The following is a 25,933-nucleotide window of genomic DNA, read 5'->3' on the forward strand; positions in this document are numbered from 1 at the left end:
GCAATTAACGTTACTTTGTGTCTCCACTATATAGAAATCTAAAAGTGCCCTAAAATTCCTAGTGTTTTGTTTCCAGCCATTCTTAGCATTGGGCAACTTTCATACTGTGAAAGTTGAGAAGTTTTGTCTTGTACTCCCCTGCATACAACTGGCATCCTAGTTACATACTGATGTTGTTTGCTTGCTATACTTTTGATAATCGTATCTCAATGCTTTAAGTCTTCTTCATCCATCCCAGCATAACTAGAGCTTGTTGAGGAACATTTCATCCTCCCCCCGTAAATTTAGCGTCTCCGAGTCCAGCTTGGGGCCTTTCTTGTCCTGTAATGGCAGAAACAGTTGTTGGAAATTACTTTTGTAAAATTAGGAATGGATTGATGGAAGCAAAGCAAATGTCAGAAGTATAGTCATGAAGGTGAAACAAGAAAAAGCTCTTACTGCCAACATGGTTGTCCTCTCAAACTTGGAACTTCCACAGTTTCTGTAAAAAATGATGACAAAAAATATGTTTTAGTCAATGTTTACATTCTAGTCCTGCAATTTAAGGTTATATCTGACGATACTTATAATCGATAATTATACAAGAAGAGGGGACCAACTACAAAAGAACAACAAAACAAGAAATGATTTTTAAAAAAGTTGGCTGGATGCAAAAATGGGAATAACTGAATGAGTGTAATAACGATGTGGGTCTATAATAAATGGTCACCTTGGTGACCTAAATGGTGACAGGTGTCTTAATCCCTCCTGCTATTATATTGCAACATGGTGTAACCCAACACCAGTTACCATGGTCACTGCTGTCTGGTTCAGGTCATTGACCTATTGTGTTTGGAGAAGAGGAAACTGAGCAACCTTTGGTAAACATAATAAAATTTTGGCACATACTTGCAGGCCACCTTGGGGTATCTCTGCAGAGAGATGCAGCGTTTGCTGCAGTTCATACACTTGAAGAAACGTTTGACTCCTTCGTGCCACACCAGGGGGTGGTTCTCTGTCTTACAGGTCTCAGACGGGCTGAAGTAGGTGTACTTGCACTGAATAAGATGTGAAAAACAAGAAAAGTTAACCTCCGTAAACATTTATTTTCTAGGTTACATTGTACATGTACACGCTATTTAAAAAAACTGTGTGTTAAGAGAGATATCAAGTGCAGGAAGTCCCAGGTATCCACACTTTAGGTATTTCAGAATGCATTTTAGTGGTTGACATTGCATTGGAGATCGATTTCTGATGGTGATATTGAATGTAAATCACTTTATGTTTGCAGTATCAAAAGTTCGCGGTATCAAAAGTTTGCGGTTTGAGAAAGTTGGACATGTTTGGAACCATATACTTGCGGTGGCAACAAGTGCAGGAAAAAAGGAAGCGAATTATTTGTTCACGGTTATACGTTTGCAGTACAGATGTGACCGTTAAAACCGTGAATATAGAAGTACTGTGAAAAAAAATGATTTCCAGTATGTGACATGCCAGAATTATGGTAGTAGACATAACATGTTTGTCCATGGCAGAACTACTGGTCATAGAGAAACATTCTACATTATAACGTGCAAAATAACTAGAGCAACAGCTATGAATCTAAAAAACATCGAAATGTTTGACAGATTGATAACCAAGTAAAGAAAGGTAAAGTGTCTGAAATTCTGCTGACCTTCTTGCAGCTGACAATTTTGCACTTCACGTATGAGATGGTGGCCATCTTGTCTTCCATTTTCTCCTTCTTCTCCAGCTCAGCAAAATACTTCTCCTGCATCTCTAACTGGGCCTGAGGGAGACAAGAAAACGTCATTATATTACTACAGTACATATAGTCTGCAACAAATACCGGTTGTCCATTTTTTTCAAATCTCAAAAACAACAAGAAACACCTACATGTACATTCAATCTACTATTCTAGATGTATTGCCAAAGAAGTGTATGATGAGTGTCAGTGCAGTAAGAAAAGGTTATAAAATTAGACCTCAGACAGTGCTCCAGAATGAGAGGACTTTGCTTGGACCAGCTTCTTGTATTCCTCTGAGTTCTTGTCCATCTTCTCACCAAACAGCTTGGCTTTCCTCTTGTCTTCTTCAGGAGGTGAAGAAGTGTCTCCTAGTAGGAACAAAAAATATTGACTTTAAAGGATTTATAAAAAAAGTGAAACTCAGTCTTACTGGTAATCTTATAAAACAAAATTATGGAAACTTGACACAGGACATCTCAAATGTCATATGCAATGTGAGGAAATATCTAAGTTTTATTTTGTTACCTTGGCTTGTGCTGGCCTCCTCTACTTTAGACTTGATAGCTTCTTGAGCCTTTGGTGACACCTTCTTTTTCACAGCATTGGGGTTATCTGGGGTCAAGGGGCCCTTGACTTTGATCTTGGCTATTGCACGTTGCTGTAGTTAAACGGGTGAAAAATGAGAGTACACTTCTTCATAAAAAAGCATATCTAAGTGGCAGAAATACTTTTTTCAATATTCTGCAAATACACAAGCCTCTATACTACGACTTCTCAACCTATAATACAAAAAATTACAGATTGTGTAATTTTTCTTTTACCATCTTGAAAAATGCAGAATGACGTCTAAAATTTAGAAAAAAATTCTGCTGGAAAACCCAAGAAGTAAAGAAGACTAGCTTACCATTGCTTTTTGAGAGGAGGACACTTTCTGTGATGGACTGTCAAACATCACGATGTCTCCTGAGTTGGCGAGTCCTTTTCCCAGCTTAGGATAAAACGTCTCAGGACTGGACCCGGCAGCACTAGCCTGGTAGTCAGAAAGCAATACTATTATAATGGGCTACTCGTTATCAATAGAATGACTAGCTTATTTCTGTCAACACATCATTTGTAACCAGAGTTCATTTGTTAAGTTGCAGCCATTGTACCCTTTCAAACATTGATAATCTATTTACCAGTTTTTATAGCACATGTTTGGGTCTTTTGACAGAATTTTTTTTTTACAACTCAAGTACATGTATCATTTTTGAGCATAGTTTTTCTTAAATGATGTGAATAGTAGTAGTTGCAAATGTTACACATCACCTGTGCTTGTGAAGGCTGTCTGTTAGCCTGTTGTTTCTTCCTCATCTCCAACATCTCCTGTTTGTGACTCTTCAGCAGCTCTGATGCCGACACCGGCTTCACCTTGGGCTGAGCTGCAGGAGGAAAAAACACAGTTCATTTGAGTTGATTGAAATCATTGTGAAGCAAGTTTATACTGTAAATTTTCAACACATGACACTGTACTTAGCCAAACTTTCGAAAATACATTCCTTGACAAAGATTGGACCTGACAAAATTTGGGTAAGTCCAATTTCTTGTGTTGGAAATTACAGTTTAAACTTGCTTGATAGGAAAACACAGCACCCGTTATAGCATTGAAAGTGCCCCAATGAATTGGCCATATATTTCACATTGGTCCAAAAGGACCCCATTACTTTTGAAAGGACTATTACTCCTACAACAGATTGCCCAATAAGATCAGCAATCCAGCACTAAGGACAGCAACTATATAAGCAATTCAGCACCAAGGAAAGTGCCTCTACAGGCGTACTGTAAGTTACCTTGATTTGATAACCGTAATGATAACTTTATGATACAGAAGTGATCGTGAAAACAATTAACATAAAAGTACTGCAAGAAATCAAGAATCAACAGTATATAACTGATGAAACAGCCACTCTGAAACATACAAATTGAAGCAAATACAACAATATCACAATTGTGAAAACAGAACTATAATCTAACATCATTTCTAATCGCCCACCTTTCTTCTCCTCTGTGCCGAGATGTTTGATCAGGTTCATGGAGCCCACCGTGGGAGCACACAGCAACTCCTGCCTGTGGATGGAAGTATACTCAGTGTGGATCAAAGTGTCAAAACTCTCGACTCAAAAGGATTCATAGCTTTCAGAGACACCTAAACTTAGACACCCAGGGCTGAGGTGTAAGAGTTACTAGATATAAGGTAGCTTACAGCTGGCATCAGTCTGCAAGGCTGTTGGGTTACTACAAAAGGCATAATGTAGGCTGATTAATACAGATGAAGATTTGCTTTTGTACCAACACAAAGAATTGTTCTCAACTAGAGCTTTCAACCAGTTACTCTGGTCTTCTTCAATAGAATGATCCAGTGATTTACATCAGGGCCCATCACTCAACTGTGACGGGGGCCGATATCGTTTGCCAGATACATTGTACCTTTGACCCAGTGTTGATGTAGCACGTCGGAAGAACGTACTGCACCTGCTCGAAACCCGTAATGTATTGTACATAGCACTTCGGCAGAATGTCTCATATAAAGTTGTATTCGCTCATATAAGGTTACCATTTCGACAGTAGTTTCCAAATGTTGTGTCGGAAAGAATATGCTCTGCAACAGGAAAATTCTGATGCAACGTTGACCCAACGAAAAACGCAAAAATATGGGGTTCTGCGCAGGCGCAGTACGTTCTGCCGACGTGCTTGTTGATGTCACACTTCAAAGAAGCCACATGACAAGTCTCACTGGGTCAGTCTATTGAAGAAGACCGGAGTGACTTAAATTGTAACAAACAACACAGATGAACTTTCATGACAGATGAAAATTGCATACATGACCAAATTTCAATAAGACATTAGACTTGAGTAATGCAGATTATTACATTGCCTGGGAAGGGGCTGCCAGTTTCTTGAGCGTCTCTTCATCTTTCTTCTTCTCCATCTTGCCCACGATGTTGGCTTTCACAGCAGCGTCCATGGACCGTGCCCCGGCCACACGGAGGAAGTCCAAGTTCACCTGAGTTTTCTTCTTATTGGCTGTAGCAGCAGGGCTAAAGAACAGCAAAGACAATTACAGGTATGTTAAACACTATGTAGGACTCAACTTCTCACTAAGGTTCTAGCAAATTTTCAAAGGCCTGAACAAATACATACTCCCATATCTTATTAAAACTTTGAAATATGCAAATGCAAAATTTTTACCTTAACATAGAGACAGTCTAGCCCAACAAACTACTGTTCTTTTTATTTTTACTTTAGGCCACACAAATTTAATTTCTTGGTTAACGGATTCGCCGCTTCATTTTTTTCTGATTTGCAAATAAAAATAAAAATTCAGAATCAACTGCAAAATGCTCATCTTTTGCCCTGAACAGTTGATAACAGTCCTTTCCATCCTAGTTGTTACAGTTGTTCCATCTTTCAATGCAATGGTATCAATAAAATCAAATCAAAATCAAAATTCATTGTTTAAATTTTGAACCAGCCTGGTGTGTTGACTTTATGGCTCCTATCGTACCATTTTGGGCCATAATAGGATGCCTAGGGCTGTTTTTATTTTTATTTATTTTTCGCCCGCCCGCTCCATTATTTTTCTAGAAAAATCCGTTAACCAAGAAATTAAATTGGTGTGGCCTTATAACACATTATATATGTTGTAGTGGTGACCAGACCCTCCAGCTCTGTCCTGCCACTTGCTACATAATGTAATCCCATACAAAAGGGTGTCTGCTACAGCACTAGTTACCATGGTGACACAGTTCCGGTCAAGGTCATTGACCTTTTTTTTGGAGAAGAAGAAGAAGAAGAAACATAGCAAAAACAATGTTTTCATTCTGCAAAGATAAACATAATTACCTGCTGGTAGTGTAGGTGTGTCCTCCATACATGAAGCTCTCATTCTTGCCCATCATCTTTTGAAGCATTTTCTTTTTGGGATCCGGAGGCCCGATGCTACAGGCAGAGTAAGTGTAATGTTCATAGACAGGTCTTCATCACAAAAATACAAAAGATATGACTGTCAATATACACTCAAGTTAACCGTATGTCCAATAATTGTACACTGCAATCAACATGTTTGATATCTTTGAACCATTCTAGCTGAAAAGATTGTGACTTACACTGAGTTGAATTCTCCCCTCTTTGCCTTGGACTTCTTGTACTGAGAGTGGACATGGTACTCACAGTACTCACATTGGTCCCTGTATAAAACACATGTATAACTCACACCCTCCACAACAAAGGTTCAGAATCAAAGTAAAACATATAGACACAACACAATGTACAAGAGAGTACAATGTGAAAAATTAGTACAATTGTACTGACCTGTTAACGAAATTCTCACACTGCCCTCCCGCCTTCTTGGTGGCCTTGCAGTAGCCCAGGTCCTTAGACCTGCCCATCACCATCACTTTTAGAGGGTTATCCACAGTCAGAGCTACATCTGTGTCTCCCTGCAAAAATTAAATCATCCAGAGGAAAATTAGAAAGGTAACACTTGTAATGCAAATGCTATTTGCATATTAATGTATTACCTTTATGGGGATGGTTTACTTCAATAAATTACTTCTCTGTGTATTCTTACTCAATCACATTCATATATATGGTGACCAGCCCTTCCTACTTGCTACATAATGTGATCCAACACCACCGGTTGTCTGCTACAGCACCAGTTACCATGGTGACAGCCGAATAAGAAGAAACAGGGCAAAAACTATATGTTTTGCTTCTGCAACTGAAGGTTAACATAATAAACATGGGATATGGATTGCAGTACAGATTGTAGGAGGTAAGCCATTGTGGCAAGCCTTAGATGGTGCCACTTTCAAACTAGTGTTTACACAGCCGCCTTTTCCAAGGTGACCACAACTGCCATCTTTGTTTTAATGTCTGAACAATATTACATGTCCCTCTCACCTTGTCCCTTGCCTTCATGATGCTGGGGTTGCACAGGCCTAAAACCGTGCCCTCGTCGTTCTTCCAGTGGTTCTTGTGGACGTCCCCGAACAGGAAGAAGGAAACCGTCATGGAACAGTCCCGCAGGTCACTCAACTTCCAGATACTGAAGGTTTTACCCTGAAAACACACACACAAACATTTGTCAGGTAACTAACACGATAGACTATGAGGTAAAAGTTGACAATATTCTTTTGTGTTTGTGCGTACAGTTTGTCTTTATATGCTCTAATTGGCCATAAAAAGCCACTTTTTTACTGTAGTTTAGTTATGATTTGTATTATCAAAAGACATACCGGTAAATGTACAATGATAAGTTATTAACTATGTGCATGTTGGGCAATATAGTTTAAGGACTGCAACATGTCAAAACTACAAGAAAAATAACTGCACTTTATAAAAAAAATTATAGGTTGTTATTATTATAAAAATGATAAAATAAAGGCTTCTCTGAGTTTGTAATACAGCGTATGGCTTACAGCTTATGAAATAAACTGTATCCTGCCTCGGTTAGCATGTCAGCGATACCTTTACAGGTGGCCTGGCTTATGGCTTGCCTTGTAAAGTAAACAACCAGTGTTGATGGCAACCTGATATATTGATGGGCAATCTAGCGTTTAGCAAAAAAAAAAAAACTATTTTTTTAATCATAGTTCTTACGTTGCTGGAAGTCTTGGGCGGTATCTTCTTGACCAGGACACCCATGGTGACCCAGTCCCCTTCTATCTCTCCATTCCTCATGTGAGACTTGATGACAGACATGCGTACCATCTTCCTTCCCTCCATCTTGGTCCGCAGTGTCTCAGACGAGATCTTAGGATTCCTGAACAAGATCAGACAAACAAATTTTTAAAATTTAGTTTACGATTTGTTTTCATTAGATACAGTTATGTACATATGCACCAAATAAAAGCCATGTGTTATTTTCTTCTCTAGAAACATTGTGTCAATGTTTTTTTTCTGACTCTTGCACTTGATAGATATTGGATTCTTGTAGACTGGAATCAAAAAAATTCTCTATACAGACTTATGTTTGTAAATAAAAAGTTCTGGCACATTGGCAGATCGTACTGCACACGTGCAAAAGTTGTGCTGTATTGTGCATACTGGGTAACACTTCAGCAAAATGTAAATTTTGGTTGTATTCGCTTATTTACTGTCAATCTACTGAGGAAGACCAGAGCGATTGGTCGAAAGCTCTAGGTGAAATCATTTACCTTGTGTTAGAAGAAAAGTTTTAACTTTAAACATGTAACTATCAACACAGATGAACTTTTATGATAAAGTACATGTACGTTCTGCCAACATGTTATAAGTAGCACACTTACAATATCCTGATCTGAGAGTACTTGTCCACCAGGACTGGGTCTGACTCCAGCAGCTTGGTTCTCTTGGGAGCCAGGGTGTCAGCGGAGGGGCTGAGTTCACGTTTGACACCTGTGGTGGGATTCCTGTTGTGCTTGACAGACAGACCCAGTGGCCTGGGGGTCCCTGTTTCATGACTCTCACCATCTGTGAACAAGAAAAATACATCTTTAGTCTGTATTTGCCAAAAAGTAGTTACTCAAGCAACTGGATATGATTTTGAAATCATATCCAGTTGCTTGAGTAACTAATTTTTGGCGTATCGTATTACCGGATGTCTAACCTTCATCGACGTATTTAGTCTGTATTCATCGTGAAAAACACATATGCTAACAGCCTTCTGTTTTGATACATCATCGTCATCATGCCTTTGGATAATCTGGTGAGATACATTTGATAAAGTCATTCTAGTACCCCCTGTCCCTCATGGTAGACATAGAGCAGTCCCTGCGAGACCAGTGTCTTCTTCTAACATTGACAAAAGCATAGTATGTTTTCTTCCCACTATAGTGGGAAGCCACTGGATTAGTCTACCACCAGGTTTTGATACAATTACAATTTTTTATAAACTATCTCTGCAAATAGATTATTAGTTCATGCTTCTAGCCTTCTTTACATACTTAAAAATTTTGTCTGTCATCAGGGACTACAATACTGTATTACACAATTATACTTCAAACAGCACAAAGAAAAAAATAATTGACACAATATCTGTTAAATTTCTGTAGGTCCACTTGTCCATTGTATGGACAGAAAAGAGGGTAAATGAAAAATAGAAACCCACAAAGAAAATACAATCATCTGTGCATTTCTAGTCAATCGTGTATTTTTAGCCCTATCACAACAACTAACAACAGGTTAGAATAAATTTCTACCTCCTCTCTCCTGCTTTGGTTGATGTGCGACCCGTTTCTTGCCGCCACCGTTGCTATAGAATGACTCTGTTGGACTTTTCTTCTTGGGACTAGTTTTGACTTTCTGCTTGGGAGTGCTGGCAGCTACACTGGGATCTCCTTTAAGAAAACTGAGTCGATCTCCATTTCTCTTGGGTTCTTCTTCTGACCGTTGAGAAGGACTGGGAGATTTGGCAGGTCCTGTAAGGAAGTCCAGACGGTTTTGACTTTCTGTCTTGGTTTTCTGTGGGCGGCTCTGTGGCGGACTGGGGTAGGGGTTAACCGGTGTGGCTGGAAAGAGCTTGTGTCAAGTAAAACAACACAGAGTCTAGGAGACCTCAAAATCAATTTTTTGCATACCTGCACTGGTGCAGGCAGCGCTCCAAATTATGTATCCATAGTTTTAATCTATTTTAGAACTACATGTACTTGTACTGGAAGTTGGCCTTAGATTTACTGGAAGTAAAAGTGTGTCTGATAGTGATAGCTCATCATGGATAAAGAAAGCATGGTAAAACCAACTGGTTAAACTTTGTGAGAGATAATCAGGCAAAAGGTTGCCCAATCAAATGAACATGTATATATAGGAGTGGGCTACATCTTTTGTTGGGGGGGGGGGCGTCAAATGACGTGCTCCTGGATAAAATAGATGAAGGATACACTTCTTGGTGACAGTCGGACTTGTCTCATCCTGTGACTTCTGTTTCTTCAGCTGTTGTTCCAACATCATCATCTTCTCTCGCATCTGCCTTAGTTCCTCTGCGAACAGGAGAAAAGGAGAATAAACTTTATCACAAAAAGTCCCTTTTCATGGAAAGGGAGATGAAGTGAAATACACTGTATTTACTCTTAAGTAAATGCGACCATCTCTAGTTGGAAGGTTTTATCTTAGGCCACACCAATTTAATTTCTTGGTTAACGGATTCGCCCGCTTCATTTTTTTCTGATTTGCAAATAAAAATAAAAATTCAGAATCAAATGCAAAATGCTCATATTTTGCCCTGAACAGTTGAAAACAGTCCTTTTCTTCCTAGTTGTTATAGTTATTCCATCTTTCAATGCAATGGTATCATTAAAAGTTCAAAATTCATTGTTTAAATTTTGAACCAGCCTGGTGTGTTGACTTTATGGCTCCTATCGTACCATTTTGGGCCATAATAGGATGCCTAGGCCTGTTTTTATTTTTTTTATTTTTTTTCGCCCGCCCGCTCCATTATTTTTCTAGAAAAATCCGTTAACCAAGAAATTAAATTGGTGTGGCCTTATATCATTTCATCTCTTTTTAGTACAGTATTACACAGCTGTAAAATATGTAACATTACCTTCCAAATCTTCTTTACTCCTGTTAGCTTCATCATCTTCTGTGTCTCCGTGTCCTCCCTGGCTAGTTCTGTCAGTATCTTGTTTTGTACTTTTTCTGGACCCTTGTCTTTCTTTTTCACCATCTGTACTTTTACGGTTAGTACTGGTCTTGTTTTCATGCTCCTTGGAAGTCCTTTTAACTTTCCTCTTGCTATGATGGGGCTCTGAAGGCCCTGCTAGGGCGTCTTCGAAGGAAAGTTTGGGAGGAGGGGTTGGCGGTTTGTCGTTCTCGGCAGCGTTTTCCTCATCTCTGTCGAACACGTTGCCAAAGTCATCTTCATCCATAAGTGAGGTGAGGGCATCCAGGCCGTAATCCATAGGGTAGTCATCGTCACCTAATGAAAAATAGAGGACACTCGAGTCGGACAAGTGGACATACTAAACCATGTAACGTTACCTGTGATCACCCTTCTATAAAACTCTAGTTTTGTAAGACACACCGTGGAATCATGGATACAAAAGAACATTCCAGAGAAGTTGTTCCAAAATTATGCTGCACACAAGAATAACTCAATAACGATAAGTGTTGCAGGCCTGCCTGAATTTTCAGTCCTCTTGAATTTACCATAATTGCCAGTCAGATTGTAACAGTGGGGTTCAAGTGCCACTAGTAAAATAATATAACTGACCCAGTCCAATAGGTCAGGAGTAGCGGTTTGTGAATTGCTTCATACGCTGGGACTGGCTGTCCGGGTTTGATTCCCGGCGTCCTGGGAGTCAGGGGTTTTTCTGTTTCTACTCGCTCCTAGTGTTTCATCATGATTCCCCCATTCAGACCCTCTCATCATGATTGAAAAGAAGAAAAAAATGTTGTATACTCACTGTCCATTTCTGGTGCAGGTCGATCAGTCTCCAAGGAAATATGTGCTGTGAAAAGGTAGTAAACATTACTGAGTTAGTACCATATACATGTATATAACCCTGTCCATTTAGAAAAGCATTTGACTCTGTACCGATCAAGAGATTGTTAGCCAAAATTGAGAGTTACGGATGTAAAGGGAATATTCTTCAATGGATCAGTTCTTTTCTGCAGGGAAGAAAACAGAGAGTCTGTGTGAACAATAGTAAATCAGAATGGGCAGACGTAGTGAGTGGAGTCCCTCAAGGGAGTGTTCTCGGTCCTGTTCTCTTTACGTTGTTCGTCAACGATATGCCTGAAGTTGCAACAAGTATGTTGAGGCTTTTTGCAGATGATACTAAAATATTCAGAGCAGTGGTACAGAAGGGGGACTGTGAAAGTCTTCAACAGGACTTACAAAATCTTCAAGAATGGGCCATGAAATGGCAACTAAAATTCCATCCGGAAAAATGCACAGTCCTTCGAATTGGAAAGGGGCACCCAGTTTTTGAATACACAATGGCAGGCACATCTGGGAGTATCCCCCTAGCAGCAACGACTACGGAGAAGGACCTGGGTATATTAACGGATAAAGACCTTACATTTAAGGACCATATACACACAATTGCAAACAAGGCAAACCAGTTAACAGGACTACTGTGGAGAACATTTCAGTTTATCGATCAAGAAGTATTTCTCCTGCTTTTTAAAGCCCTGATTAGGCCACATTTAGAATATGGAGCCTCTGTTTGGTCTCCGTACAGACAGAATCTGATGCTTGAATTAGAGAAAGTCCAAAAAAGGGCCACAAAAAGAGTTCCGGGGTTGAGCAACCTTTCTTACGAGGATAGACTCAGAACTCTGAAACTCCCAACATTGGTCTACAGGAGAATTAGGGGAGACCTAATCAACACGTACAAATACATGCATGGTCTGTTTGACACACAGAACCTGTTCCAACAAAAAGCAGATTCAAGGACAAGAGGTCATAGCTTGAGAATAATAAGGAAGACCTTCAAGGGGAATACAAGGGCATTATTCTTTACAAGCAGAATGGCCAACTGGTGGAACAGTCTTCCTGAAGAAGTGGTCTCTGCACCCTCGGTAAATGCCTTCAAGAACAGACTTGATAAATACATGGAGAGTCATCCAATTATGTACAATCACACGGCCCTGGATTGCCCGCATAGGCCGGGAATGACAGTCCGGTAGAGCAACGAGCAGCCTAAACTGGATGGATACCTACCTGGCTGAAAGGATCTACTATCTACTATCTACTAACCCAAGAAAATCGACTCCTAAAGCTAAAGCCAACGAGCAAATTTTTTTTGCCCCCCACCCCCAAAAAGCTACGCAAGAATAATTTTGGAGAAAATACCCTCCTACAAGTACTATTTTCTACGAAACCAAATGCTGGACTAGTAAATCATTAAATGAGTCAATCTACGCCGCAAAAACTCACCTATTTTCCTTAATCGCACAAAATTTATATGAAAGATTATGTTAGAAGACTGACACGCAAACACCCGCGCAAATCTCCCGCCAGCTGTGCACCGTGACCCCTGACCTCCCCATCCCGTCATGCACAGCGCGCGAGGAGCCATGTTGGCCGAAGAGAAGTTCAGTTCGAGTTCTGCAAAAAATTTCACTCCGGATTTGGTCGTCCAAAGTTCGGCCGAGATGGGCTAGCGGACGCCGAGCTTCGCGTCAACAGGTAAGCAGAGGGCACGGGAGCGTGTAACGTTTTAACCAGACGTCGGGCGAGCTTTGGGGGCGAATATGTCCGTAGTAAACAGCTGTTGTTTTGATGTGGCTGGACCGTCCTGATTCTGAATGACTTGTGGTGTATTAAACCACGGTGGGAAGTTTGTTACAATCCCGTTTACGAAACCATCAGCCTTTCTAGTCTTGATCTATTATAATCCGGTGTAGAACATATTTGTGAACCACAAAGAATCAGAAAGATTGAGGAGTAGATATGTTATGAGAGACCTTCAAAAATGTTTTGGTACGTTTCGTCCACACACCCACTATACACGTCAACAGTGTTGGAAACTGACACCATACATGTAGTTGTTGACGACGATTGTCTTCTTGTTTGACACACAAAGTCAACAATATTGTTTCCTAGAACTAGTACCAGCAGGTCATTGCTGTCAGAAATTGATGTTTTCATTATCTTCTATATATGATTTATACATTTAAAACATGATTAAATATTCATAACTTCAAGAAATGTTTATGAAAATCTGTGATGAATCTTGATTTTTTATTTCAATGGCAAGTTCGTGATGAAGCATCTGGATACATTTTTATTGTTACAGGCATGGTAGATCTTTCGTAGCATATAATTCAAATCTCTTATTTGCATCCTTCTAGGGCATTCCATATGACTGAATAGAAGTCATATGTAGCTCTGAAAGTACCAAAACAGGCAGGTCTCCAAGTTGCGTGCAACAAGATGGGTGACAAGGCAGAAGGAAAAAGCGCTCCGGACACAAAGTTGAAATCTAATGCCAAATCACAGGACCTTCCCCCAGCAAAGGATGATGGTCCTAAAAGAGACCGCGACCGTCGGGACAGACCACCCAAGGAGGGAGGCGGGGGTGGCAGGTTCCGAGACCGTCGGAAGGAGAGTAAAGACGAACTGAGCGACGGTCGTAATAGTAAAACCGGCGGGCAGGGAAAGGACAGGGTGGAAAAAAATGGCGGCGGCGGCAACAAACGGCCGCAGTCTGCGAGGGACAGAGGGAGCGGCGAAGGTCGTCATGGCGATAGGAACAGACCACGTGCAGACTCCAGGGGGGAGGTTCGGAGTGACCACGGGAAGGACGCGGGAAAACCGCGTCAGGAGGACAGGCGGAGTGACAGGCCTGACGACAGGCCGAAGAGCTCCCGTGACCGCGATCGTAACCGTAGAGACCGCAGGGATAGCGACAAGACTGCCGCGGGTAAACCTACGGGTAAGGATGACAAGAAGGGGAAAGACTCCAAGAGGGAACCCAAGAAAACCAAAGAGGAGCTGAAAAAGGAAGAAGAGGAGAGGAAGAAAAGGATGGAGGAGGAAAGATTGCTGGCAGAACAGAAAAAGGCGGAAGAAGAGCAGAAAAGACTCGAAGAGGAGGAACGAAGGAAAGAGGAAGAGAAGAAGAGACAAGAAGAGGAACAAGTAAGTAGCTTAATTTCTAACCTTTTATGATGATCTTAATCATTGTATCATCTGTATGACAGTGATTTCTTGAAATATCTTTGGAAATGAAATAGCATAAAATTAAAAACAATTGACGTTCCATTTCATAATTTTCTACAGCGTCGAAGGGAAGAAGAAGAAGCAAGAAGGAAAGAAGAAGAGCAGGTAATATGTTCAATTTAATTATGTATGGAACCACCCAGTTCTTGATCCAGCTATATGGATTATTAATGTCTACATACCTGTACATCTCCAATGTTACCTTCACTCACCTAAGGCAGGGTACCGGTGTGTTTTGATTTTTGTAATATCAGCCTCAATTACAACACACATACATGTCCTTTTTTTATTCTCTTGTTCTCTTGAAACAACAAATTCCTTTCCAAGTGCCCATAAGTACATGTACGTGTGATCCTTGTCTCCCCATTGGAACCATTACCGGCCCGTCTAATGCAGGGGTCCTTGGGCGATTGCACCTCATACATATTTCCCTGCAAATCTGATGCTGCTATAAAACAAAGCTCTCAAGTGACTGAAGGACCTTGACACCTTTTATATTACTTTAACAGCATATGACTCTGGCAGGAATTACTGCAGGGAATTCTGCTAGAATTACTGCGTTGAAGTTACATTATTGAAGCAGCAATCTGATACAGTACAGAAGCTGTTGCATAAGATGTTGTTAGGAATGTTGTAACTCATGGATTGCTTCCTTTAGGACGAGTAGAGAATCGATCTAGCAGCCTTTCCTTGGGCTAACTTGAAGATGCTTCCCTCTCTGCATACTGCATACAATGTATCTGGGAACATCCACCCACAGGACAGATAACTAGCAAAATTCAACACAACTCAAGGAAATGTTATAAAAGTGGGAAAGCTACATAGATCTGTGGTGCTGTCTCCATTTTGAATGGGGTGTTTTGAATTGGCTGTACATTTATGATTTAACTCTAGGATGAAGCTTTCTTTAAGCCAATGGATTCCAGTCTTGTAGAAGTAATAAAGTGCTACCAAATAATATCCTGTCTTCAATCTGTAAAGATGTATATATATGGTACTGTCTCCATTTTGAATGGGGTGTTTTGAATCGGCTGTACATTTAACTTAAGATGAAGCTTAGCTGTATTGGTTAGCTGTATTGGATTCCAGTCTTGTAGAAGTAATATGTGCTACCAAATAATATCCTGTCTTCAACCTGTAAAGATGTATAGATGGTACTGTCTCCATTTTGAATGGGGTGTTTTGAATAGGCTGAACATTTAACTTGAAGATGAAGCTTTGTATTAAAGCTGAAGTAAAAACCAAGCTGCTAAAAAGTGCTATATTGTATTCCAGTCTTGTAGACGTAATATGTTCTACCTAATCCTGTCTTCAATCTTCAAGATGTATATTTGCCATAGAGTGTCATCTTTCATTATGGGAAGGCCAGTTCAGCTGGGAATTTCTTATTTCCCCCTTCGGTCTATTAAGCCCAAAACCAAGCTACTATTTGATTCCTGTCTTGCAGAAGTAATATATTCTTTCTAATAATATCCTGACTTCAACCTTTAAAGATGTACTAGTATATATAGTACAGGGTGTCATCCTTCATTATTGGAAGGCCAGTTCGACTGGGAATTTCTTATTTCCCCCTTCGGTCTATTAAAGCTGGCAAAGGTTGAGTGATAGGCACACAGAGACCTTCTGATATCATGATATTCCTCTAGATGTCTGTCGGGGGCTGACACGATTTATAACAGCACAGAAAGATGTAGCAAGATAGCCTCAGTGGGGACATGTGAAGGATTGGATGTATTCGCCTGACTAAAACTGGCATCGAGATTGTGTGTTAGACGGTGTTATGAGGTCTGAGTTTCCAGGTTGGACAAGATGTTAGTGGTACGAGAAACGCAGGTGGTCTTGTTACTGATGTACTTTACATGTCATTATGTACATGTAAGTCTTAAAGTATAGAGTACTGTTAGATAAGAAAAGGTTGGCCAGTCCTTCCTTTAGAAGATTTCTTGTTTTCCTCTGCATTTCCAACCTACTTGTCTAGTGCATGTAGTAAAAGGATCCAGTTTGGGAAAAGCTCTTTTGCAAAAACATGGCCCTGATAGCTAATTAGTCTGCCACTCCAGCATACATGTACTATATGTATTATGATTTGGCACAACAAACTAAAGCTTTTTTTCGGTATACTAGTCAACCAGTGGAAAATATGTTGCAGATACACCAGTGTTGTAGCCAGCCTGAATTTTTTCCATCAACTCAATTTTGTTTGATATAAAAATGTGTAATGTTAAGTCCAGTGCCAAAGGTGCGGGTGGTAGTCCAGGGGCTTGCTCCCCAAGGAAAACTTGACCCTCTGAAACACTATTTCCTACATTTTGAGGGGCAAATTTTGCTGGTAGATTAAGCTTAGTATAATGATCTCTTTCCATATCTTTGTATGCTAATTTTTGTCGGTCAAAGATGACGGATTGGACGAAATTTTAGTTTGTTGCGAATGGCAAAATTCTGCTAAATGATGAAAAGACACACTGGCTAGCACAGTGAGATACAATGTATCTTGATTGTTGAAACTATCCCAGCATGTTTGATAGATGAGATTGACATTTCCACCATCTCCTGTACCCACAGAAACAGGCCCATGAGATGGCAGTGGAGGCAGAAGAGAGAATCAGGGCGAAGAAGCAACTCAGGACCACTAATCTTCATGCTGGAGGTAGGTACTCTCAGGGCCCGTTTATTTTTTTCTGGTCTCAAAATCCATCCGGTACATTCTTATTTACTGCAAATCACTTTATATTCCCTTTAGGCCACACCAATTTAATTTCTTGGTTAACGGATTTTTCTAGAGAAATAATGGAGCGGGCGGGCGAAAAAATAAAAACAGGCCTAGGCATCCGGTTATGGCCCAAAATGGTATGATAGGAGCCATAAAGTCAACACACCAGACTGGTTCAAAATTTAAACAATGAATTTTGAACTTTTGATGATACCACTGCATTGATAGATGGAATAACTGTAGCAACTAGGGAGAAAAGGACTGTTTTCAACTGTTCAGGGCAAAATATGCGCATTTTACAGTTGATTCTGAATTTTTTTGTTTGCAAAATCAGAAAAAAATGAAACAGGTGAATCTGTTAACCAAGAAATTAAATTGGTGTGGCCTAATGCTAAATTTGCGATACAGAAGTGACCAAGAAAACCGTGAACATAAAAGAACCGCTAATATCTAGTGATTTGCAGTAGTTCCAACTCCCACTAAATCTTGCAATGACACACGAGGTGCATGTAGGGCGCGATATTTGTATCAGCCATTCTTTTATTTCTAATGGCAATATTAAGTTATTTTGTGTTTTATGAAGCAAGTTTAAATGTAACTCCCACACAAGAAGTTTTACTTACCCAAATTGTGGATTCTTTTTTGTTGTAGATAACCGGCCAGAAGAAGGATTTTTCAGCAAACTGGACTCCAGCCTCAAGAAGAATACAGCTTTTGTCAAGAAACTGGTAGATAAAGTTTCAGTATTCCAATTTCAAGACATTAGACCTATGAAAGATGTCATATTCCTTTTTCATGATTCTTACTGGTAACTATATATTTAACACAGATTTTTGAGAATTAAGAGTTTTTTTCCCTGTAGAAAACAATAACAGAGCAGCAGAGAGAATCTCTGACTAAGGAGTTCAACTCATTGAACCTGACCAAGTACATAGGAGAAGCTGTAAGTCCTCTGTTTCTTCTTTTATTGATGTGTTCAGTCTGTATATCTTAATTTGTTCACAACGTGAAAATACTGAATTTCCAGGCACCTTAATCATAATGTGCTAAACTGTATTTTCTGTGAGATTGATATGTCAATAGTGTGTACGCATTTTTCTTCCCACAAAAATATCTTATATTTTGTCTGTTTGTTTTACAGGTGAATTCCTTTGTGGAAGCAAAGCTCAAGGTATTTTTCTGTTTTGATTTTGTGGAGTGAAAAAAATGTGCAATGTGCCTTTCACAAGGAATACCAGCAAATGAACCCGTTACCTTTCGATTTTATGCTAGCTAGCCAGGTCAACTAGCCTAATTACAAAACACTCAACAGTTTGAGGCCACTGTTAATGAAGGTCCCGTTCCACTTTGTGCCGAGCATAGGGATGGGGCCCATCTCCATTTCTGTAGCCCTTGGGCCACACAGTTTTGCAAGCACTACAGCAGAGTTGTGATGTGTTTGACCTTCCCAAACTCTTTTTCATAGATGCTGAGTGCTAAGCAGAGAAAGCAGTATGTACTATTTTTAAAGTAATGACCCGGCTGGGGTTTTAACTCACAACCTCCCGGTTACAAAGCAAGCACTCTACCTGATTGAGCTATTGCACCAGTACAAAATGTTTACCTCCTTCCCTGTTGTCAGATGTCAGACGTGAGCTGTGCGGTGCACCTGTGCTCGCTGTTCCACCAGCGTTACGCTGAGTTCACCCCCCAGCTCCTGCAGACATGGAACAAGTCCTTCCAGGCACGCAGAGATGACAAGGAGGAGAAGAAGAAGGAGAAGGGAGACAAACTCAGGGTGGACCTGCGACAGGTGGCTGAGGTGAGAGATTTGGGCAGGATTTGTTCTTAGGTCAAGGTGTTCAAATTACTGTGAATTACTGATTTTTTTTTGTGGTACTTTCTTGTTTGCAGTTTTTGCAGTCACTTCTGTACCACAAACTTATCATAACAAATGATTCACTGACTTTTTTTTTATCTGAACCTGCCGCCACTGTAAACATATTGTTCCATGAACACCTCCATTTTTCTCAGACTGCGAACCTTTGCTGCCGTGAACATAAAGTGAATTACAGTAGTGAACAGCTTTCTCATTAAGGAGAGCGATAAGTGTTCTCTCTCTCTCTCTGTTGTAAGAAATTTTCCTCTAAAATGTGTTATGCACTGACAAACTAAAGTCTTGAATAGCATCTGGTGCAAAAATTCTGAAATGCTATCAAATGTCTGTGGTGGCGCCTTGTCGTGGGCAACCATAAATGTCAGAAATGTGAATTAATTGCACAAATACTTTCAAAAGTGGAAATAAACACAAGATTTTTTTCAATGAAGATATTTCAATTTTTGTTACAAAATGTTACATAATACCCCTTTGATAGTCCGAGTCTGTTTTTTGTTCTCCCATCTCAGCTGACAGTGGCCGGAGTCTTTACAGACAAGGAAGGCCTACCGCTGGTAGCCAGTCAGCTGAAGGCACTGATAGATGGAGACAAGGAGGTACACAACAACCTGACTGTGCTGTCCAGCTTCTGTAGGCACTGTGGGGAGGACTACGCAGGACTGGTGCCCAGGAAAAATAGGTGTGGATAATAGTAGATTGCAAAGGCTATGTTGTGAGAATTGTGTGTAATAAATGTGGGGTCTTGTGATGTAAAGACAGAGCAATCGGCTCAGAACCATTCGGGTGTGAATCCTGCCATGTCACTGATCTTGTGCCCTTGGGAAAGGCACTTTTTTCTTATGCAACTGTCCTCACTTCGCTAAGGGGAAAATGCATATGCCAGAATGATCATTATTATGATTTTAGACATTAAAGGAGGAAGAAAGAAGACGTGTGTAAGGATATCCCCAGGAGAATGTTAACAGAACATACTGGTTGAAACAGGATTTTTTACAGTTTTTGTTGCATGTTTGATCAACATTGCATCAGGATTTTGACTGTTGTAGGCAGTATCATCTTTTCTGACACTGAAAACTATAGATGGGATGTCATATGTAAATACACATGTACATGAATACAACCTTGAACAGAGATGTTCTGTCCTCAGCTTGTGATTGTTGCTGTAGATTTGTATAGCTGTGTATTTCTGGTAGCTGTGTTGTACATGGACAGGTGATTATACTAAGTGCTCCCAATGAAAAGTGTTTTCCATTCTGTCCCTGTAGATCTCTTGCAGACAAATACAATGTCATCTTACCAAAGAGTGAGGTAAGTCTTCTTCAAAATTATCATAAAGCTAAATGTTATTGTGACATATTTTTACATAGAATAGAATTTCACAGTGAACTTATTGTACCTTAGGTCTTCTCTTTCATGTAAAGTGATCTTCTGTTGGTGATTAGCTTTAACGACAGTCCGTGAGTAGTTTCATAGGGTTGTTAAGACACTTATATATCATTGGTTTATTTCAAACACAAACACAAATCACAATACAGCTCCATCACTAGGCAGCCACAAGGCTGAATTGCGTGAATAAAAGCTTTAGACAGTGAAATAAAATCCTGATCATCATTCCGTGTTGTAAAAACAGTCATTAAATCATATTAAAATCATACATTTACACAGACTATTCATGATTTAAAATGTGAACAAGGTACGGTAATGTACTTCTGTTGTACCGCTCTGTGCGCGCTGGCAATTGGTCAAGTTTTGCATGTTGTCTAGTCATCCTCCCACTGACACTACCCCTGGTTTAGTAAAGTGACTCTTTTTTACACAACCAAGTCTTTTATTCAGTCACCGTTTCGGTGACCGTCTGTCACCTTCCTCAGGGCAATTCTGACTGGTTCACATTGCACTGCAGCACAGGTGTCGCTGCTATAGATGCATTCTCAAATGTACAATATTTACATATCTACACATATGCGTGATTAGAGTACAGGGAAATGTATCTACAATGCGTTCCCAAACGTGAAGAAGTTGGATATATGACAGTTGAGACAACTGTTGTTCATAGTATATTGTCTCTAAGATGTACTTCTTCCCAGGTGTTCCCATCAGAGATCCAGGGGAAGTGTCGGCAGCTGCTGAAGGATTACTTCACCTCGCTGGTTAAACACCTACAGAAGGACCACAAGGCACTGCAGAACCAGGCATGGAACAACAGGAGGACCCTACAGGTTACAGCAAACAATTTACAGCATATGTTTTGTTTTGCAAATGTGATAATATAGGCCGTACCAATTTAATTTGTTGGTTCTCGGATTTATGAGAAAAATATGAAACTAAGGTAGAAAAAAAGGGCCTAGGCATCCTATGATAGCCCCAAATACAGTAATAGGAGCCATGAAGTCAACATACCAGACTGGTTTGTTACTCCGTGAAGGAGGTCAGGACCTCCGGACGGAGTGTTGTAATCGGCTGATTTTTCATGTTCGCAGTCAAAACACTGGGTTCTCTTTGTGTAATCGGCACGCAATTTTATACGCCGTCTGCTGGCATGCCCGTGTTGATGCACGAATGTGTATTTTTGCCGTTGCTGCTTTCGCGGTCAATGTAATATCGCAGACGCACCCCTACAATTACGAGGCGAATTGGAATGGTCCAGAAAAACGCGTTGTTTGGAATAGCAGTGGGGTTCAAAAAAGTTCATGCAGATACGGGGTGGTTTTTATAAGTGGTTCCAGATGTTTTTGCCCATGGTTAAGAGATGCCAAGTTTTTTGGAAGATGTTCGCAGCCAAAACGCATTCTTCCGTACGTCGCATTTCTGTGTAATTTCGCATGTGGTGTTGCATTATGTCCGGGATGATGCACGTCTTTTTATTTTTACCGTAGCTGTTTTGATATTGGAGTAAATGCTTATTTTCGAAACATCCCCATTTCTTTGAAATGGTTTCGTCCGTTTATGCAACTGTTACTGCGCTAATGACGACCAGTCGCGCTGTCCTGATACACCGCGAATGTGCGAGTGTTCCCTGTAGACAGTCCCGGGAGTCATTTTTTTGCACATTCCAGGAGCCAAACCAAACCATTCATGAACCGAGTCCAAAAAACCGAAACGTGAAAATCGGATGATCGGACCTGATGTACATTTCTCTTTCTATAGATTGTACACACAATACACACATCTTTAGATAATCTGGCCATGGCAGGTTAAAAAAAAGTAACCCTGAATCATACTAGATTAGCGTAAATGCATGTTAATGCGTTCAAAACAAGAAAAAAATTGTTTCCGGGTATTAATCTCTTGAATCACGGCGCTGAATATTGACGCAAAAATATTTCGGGCATCGCGCGCCCTTCCCGCGTCACGTGTAGGCATCTCGCATCTCTGATTGGTTGTTGCGTCTTAAGATGACTGAGCCGACGCGCGTTTAAACAATTTCTTTGTTCGATTTATCACACTTCACAGAGAATTGTCGCCAATGGCTACTTCTTTTTGTTGCAATATATAATACTTCACGGAGAATTGTCACCTATGGCTTCTTGTTATAATTCAAACAATGAATTTTTAAAGTTTTAATCAAGACACTGCATTGATAGATGAAAAACTGTAACAAGTAAGAAGACTAGGACTTTCTTCAACTGTTGGAGCCTAAATAGAAGCATTTTGGAGCAAGAGTTTATTTTTATAAAAATAAACTCTTTATTTTTATAAAAATAAACTCTTGCTCCAAAATGCTTATAAGCAAACATTTTTTTTTGCATATCAAAAAAAAATGAAGAGGGTAAATCCAGGAACCAATTCATTAAATTGGTATGGCCTTATCTGTTTGTTGTCAATTTGGATACAATGTTTCTGTAAGTCAGTATGTTTTCTTAAAGTTTGTTGTTTTTCTGACATAAGCCATCTGCCACAATGCTGGCTTGTCTGTAGCCATGCAATGTCCAGTGATGGCTGACATAGACCTGTATGTGTCCCAGTCAGGAAGCAGTCCTGCACTACATAGTGGCTGGACTGTGCCGATGAACATGGGAACATGCTTACTATTTCTTAAAACTGATAGTGATGATCAGTTTATTGTATATACATGTGTCTGCCTGAGAAAATTTCTTTCATTCATTATTTCTTTTCAACATTGAGTGTTAAGCAACTGTCGCACATAGCAGAATATGGCCTGCCAACACTGCCAATCTCTACCCAACCATAGTTTAGGTCTGGAGCAAGGTTGGCTGTGGTTGGCTGGTGATCAGTGAGGTTGGCTACTGAACGTTTGTGCCAGCTGAATGTTTCAAAATGTTTAAATAATCTAAAGTGGACAGGAGATTGGGCTATGGTTGGAGACTCGTTGGGTGACTGTTGGGAATAGGTCAGCAGTGGTTTACAGTCAAATTTGACTTAACTTTAATTCAAATTCGATTGTATACGTGGCCTAAATCTGGTCAGACTGCTTCCAAACTTGAGCCAACCTTGGTTGATTGTTGTTCTGGAGAAGGTTCTGAATGTGTGACAGGGGATTTAACAAATACAGTGAAGTTGAATATTTGACCCCTGTATTTGATGAGAGAGTTGTGTTATTGTTCCTGCAGACCAAAGGAGAGCTGAGTGAAGACAGACAGAAGTCGTTCGAGGACGCCCAGGCAGCGTACCAGAAACTCCTGATGAATGCCTCCACCCTGGCAGACCTCCTGGATGAAGACATGCCAGATCTACCTGAAGATGGTGAGAGATTCTCTGAAAAGTGGTCTAAGGTGGTCTTGTGGTTAGGGTTGTTGACTTAGAGTCTGTAGGTTCTGGGTTCAAATCCCTGGCAGTGTGCCCTTGGGAAAGGCACTTTACACCTACTTCCTCACTGGTGAAAATGAGTATTTAGCTTCAGTTATGGAAGTCCTCTAGGATGGGATGTAAAGTCAGAGGCCCAATGTTTGAGGAGAGCCACACTTAGAGCTCAAGATCGTTTAAGAGCCCACCACACTTTTCGAAAAGAGTGGCGGACCTTCCCAGTGCAAGCGGTTCAAACCTTACAGTCTGGCCTTACGCAGCTTGTACAAAACTGGTTTGTTACATTTAAAGGCGATTTACCATTTTTGCAAAAGAAACAAAGTGTTAACAAGATCTGTCAATTGAAAGATGTGAAAAGGTGGAGATGGAAAAGTTTGTGTGTGAAAATTTATCTTCATGAAAATAGAGTTGAAAGATGTTATTCTGCAGAATGATTTAATGGCATTGCGTCATTTCTACATACAAACTGTCTTTGGTCTTCAACAGATTTTAAAGAAGAGGAGGAGGGAAATGTGGACATCTTCCTTGCTATCAAAGGTGGTGAGGTAAGTAAAATACACAGAGCAGTGATCATAGCTAATGTCTTATATGTATCACCTTTAATTAAAACCACCGTTTGCAGTACAAATGGATTCTGCTAGGTGTCATGCATTGCCCAAAACTGTGCCATGGTGGAATGGCTTTGGTATGGGTATGTACATGTACAATTTATGTTTGTTAACATCATACATTGTAACTCGAGATTCTGAAGCTGTAGAAAAACTTCATTATATTTGGTAGGTGGGTAGTGGTGAAGAGTGGTGTGGAAAAGAAGGTCAAGTTTGAAAATGGCATTTGGTAGGTGAGTAGTCGTGTGGAAAAGAAGGTCAAGTTTTAAAATGGCGCACATGGCATACTTCAGTGGGCTGTGTAAGTTCCTATTCTGTGTTCTGTAGGGGGAGATAGGAGAGAACACCCTGTGGGAAGATGAAGAGACCAGGAGCTTCTATGAGAACCTGCCTAACCTCAAGGAGTTTCTACCTGCTGTAAGTTATCTTAACCCTCAACAGTACACCTTCCCGGACTGATTAATCTGTACACCTGGGGTCCGCGCGGACCCCAGAACAGTTTTTTGCTAATTTTTAGAAATTATCAACATGCTACCAGCTCAATTGTTTTGCAAACTGATGTGGGAACCTCTGTGTCCACATTACATCCAAAAATCATACATTTTGAACTTTTTCTATTTTTTGGTGAAGAAAAGAAGACAAGAAGAAATACCCGATTTTTAAACCCATTTCAGACTGAAGGGGCTTTTGAGGCCCAACTTTGATCTCAGATAGCGGCTAAACGGCTTGCGCTAGAAGTATCAAATTTGGAGACCTTTCCTAAAATGTCTCTGGAAAAAAGTTCATATTAGTTTAATACTAGTAAGTTTATGTTTTTTTGTGTTGCCATGGCAACGGGTTTCTTTTTTTAAAAATAGAAGTAATTTTGGTTTAAACATAAAAATTTTCTGAGTTTTATATTAAATTACACTTCTTTTCCAACATTAATAACATCTAACATAATTAAATATAAGTTAAATCATTTAATATGCATGGAATATGCTAATTTGATGACGTCATTGGTCAAAATCCAATATGGCGGACTATATTATTAGCTCTGACGTCATATGACGTCATAATTACACCAATGTTATCAAAATTTAATTCTATTACGACACCATTCTCTGAAAACTCGGTAGACATACGATGAGTGCATAAAAACATATAAAAACGGAAATAAGGTAATGTATAAGAACGCCAGTGTATCCATTATGATCGAAAGCCGGCTGGGGTCCGCGCGGACCCCAAAAGAAAATCAGATATATTTTTTTTTATAAATGGTAGAAACAGAGTTTTCTGCACTGTATTGAGAGACAACTTTGTGGGTGACAATTACCTAAAATTTCAGAAAAAAATCTTTAGAAACAAAAAAGATATTACAGAATATATAGTGCTGGGGTCCGCGCGGACCCCAGGTGTACTGTTTAGGGTTAAACCATTGTCTAGTACTGAAAAAACACTTCTTAAAGATCACAAACCTTTGCCAAGGTAGCATAGTTTTCCTCATATTTTTTTCATTTACTTGCCTGTAATCTGTAGTTCAAAACAAAGCTGCAAGGAAAATTCCCTTTGTGAATATAGA

The 25,933-nt window shown here is 40.0% G+C and overlaps 2 protein-coding genes across 2 annotated transcripts in view; one reads left to right on the forward strand and one right to left on the reverse strand.

Annotated features, from left to right (window-relative positions):
- On the reverse strand, window positions 1-12,870 carry LOC109477397 (protein MCM10 homolog). Its single transcript, XM_019778645.1, has 21 exons — window positions 12,627-12,870; window positions 11,149-11,193; window positions 10,287-10,661; window positions 9,625-9,723; window positions 8,947-9,255; window positions 8,035-8,218; window positions 7,367-7,529; window positions 6,668-6,826; window positions 6,077-6,204; window positions 5,872-5,952; window positions 5,609-5,704; window positions 4,636-4,803; window positions 3,759-3,832; window positions 3,035-3,147; window positions 2,631-2,756; window positions 2,252-2,384; window positions 1,964-2,094; window positions 1,655-1,768; window positions 889-1,037; window positions 439-481; window positions 1-321 (listed from the first exon to the last, which is right to left on the reverse strand). The coding sequence occupies exons 1-21, from the start codon at window positions 12,766-12,768 to the stop codon at window positions 244-246; spliced, it is 2,910 nt and encodes a 969-aa protein (XP_019634204.1). The 5' UTR covers window positions 12,769-12,870; the 3' UTR covers window positions 1-243.
- The window catches only part of LOC109476877 (regulator of nonsense transcripts 2-like), a 27,114-nt gene continuing 13,906 nt past the window's right edge, over window positions 12,726-25,933 (forward strand). Inside the window, exons 1-14 of the mRNA XM_019777892.1 lie at window positions 12,726-12,878; window positions 13,544-14,333; window positions 14,475-14,519; window positions 16,977-17,061; window positions 17,776-17,852; window positions 17,987-18,067; window positions 18,266-18,295; window positions 18,746-18,925; window positions 19,510-19,679; window positions 20,266-20,308; window positions 21,088-21,219; window positions 23,572-23,704; window positions 24,251-24,309; window positions 24,700-24,789. Coding sequence (XP_019633451.1) covers window positions 13,626-14,333; window positions 14,475-14,519; window positions 16,977-17,061; window positions 17,776-17,852; window positions 17,987-18,067; window positions 18,266-18,295; window positions 18,746-18,925; window positions 19,510-19,679; window positions 20,266-20,308; window positions 21,088-21,219; window positions 23,572-23,704; window positions 24,251-24,309; window positions 24,700-24,789 — 1,833 coding nt within the window. The 5' untranslated portion in view covers window positions 12,726-12,878; window positions 13,544-13,625. The remainder of the gene's footprint in view (window positions 12,879-13,543; window positions 14,334-14,474; window positions 14,520-16,976; window positions 17,062-17,775; window positions 17,853-17,986; window positions 18,068-18,265; window positions 18,296-18,745; window positions 18,926-19,509; window positions 19,680-20,265; window positions 20,309-21,087; window positions 21,220-23,571; window positions 23,705-24,250; window positions 24,310-24,699; window positions 24,790-25,933) is intronic.

Source organism: Branchiostoma belcheri, unplaced genomic scaffold, assembly GCF_001625305.1.
Source record: "Branchiostoma belcheri isolate BF01 breed outbred unplaced genomic scaffold, Haploidv18h27 scaffold4, whole genome shotgun sequence".
Lineage (NCBI taxonomy): Eukaryota > Metazoa > Chordata > Leptocardii > Amphioxiformes > Branchiostomatidae > Branchiostoma > Branchiostoma belcheri.

What these genes read in the sequence shown, in the direction of transcription:
- LOC109477397 (XM_019778645.1), bottom strand. Translation starts at nt 12,768, where the DNA reads ATGGCTCCTCGCGCGCTGTGCATGACGGGATGGGGAGGTCAGGGGTCA. An exon ending in ACCAAAGCAGGAGAGAGGAG is followed by an intron (nt 8,219 to 8,946) that starts GTAGAAATTTAT and finishes TCTTGTTCACAG; the next exon opens with ATGGTGAGAGTCATGAAACA. An exon ending in CGGCACAGAGGAGAAGAAAG is followed by an intron (nt 3,148 to 3,758) that starts GTGGGCGATTAG and finishes TTCCTCCTGCAG; the next exon opens with CTCAGCCCAAGGTGAAGCCG.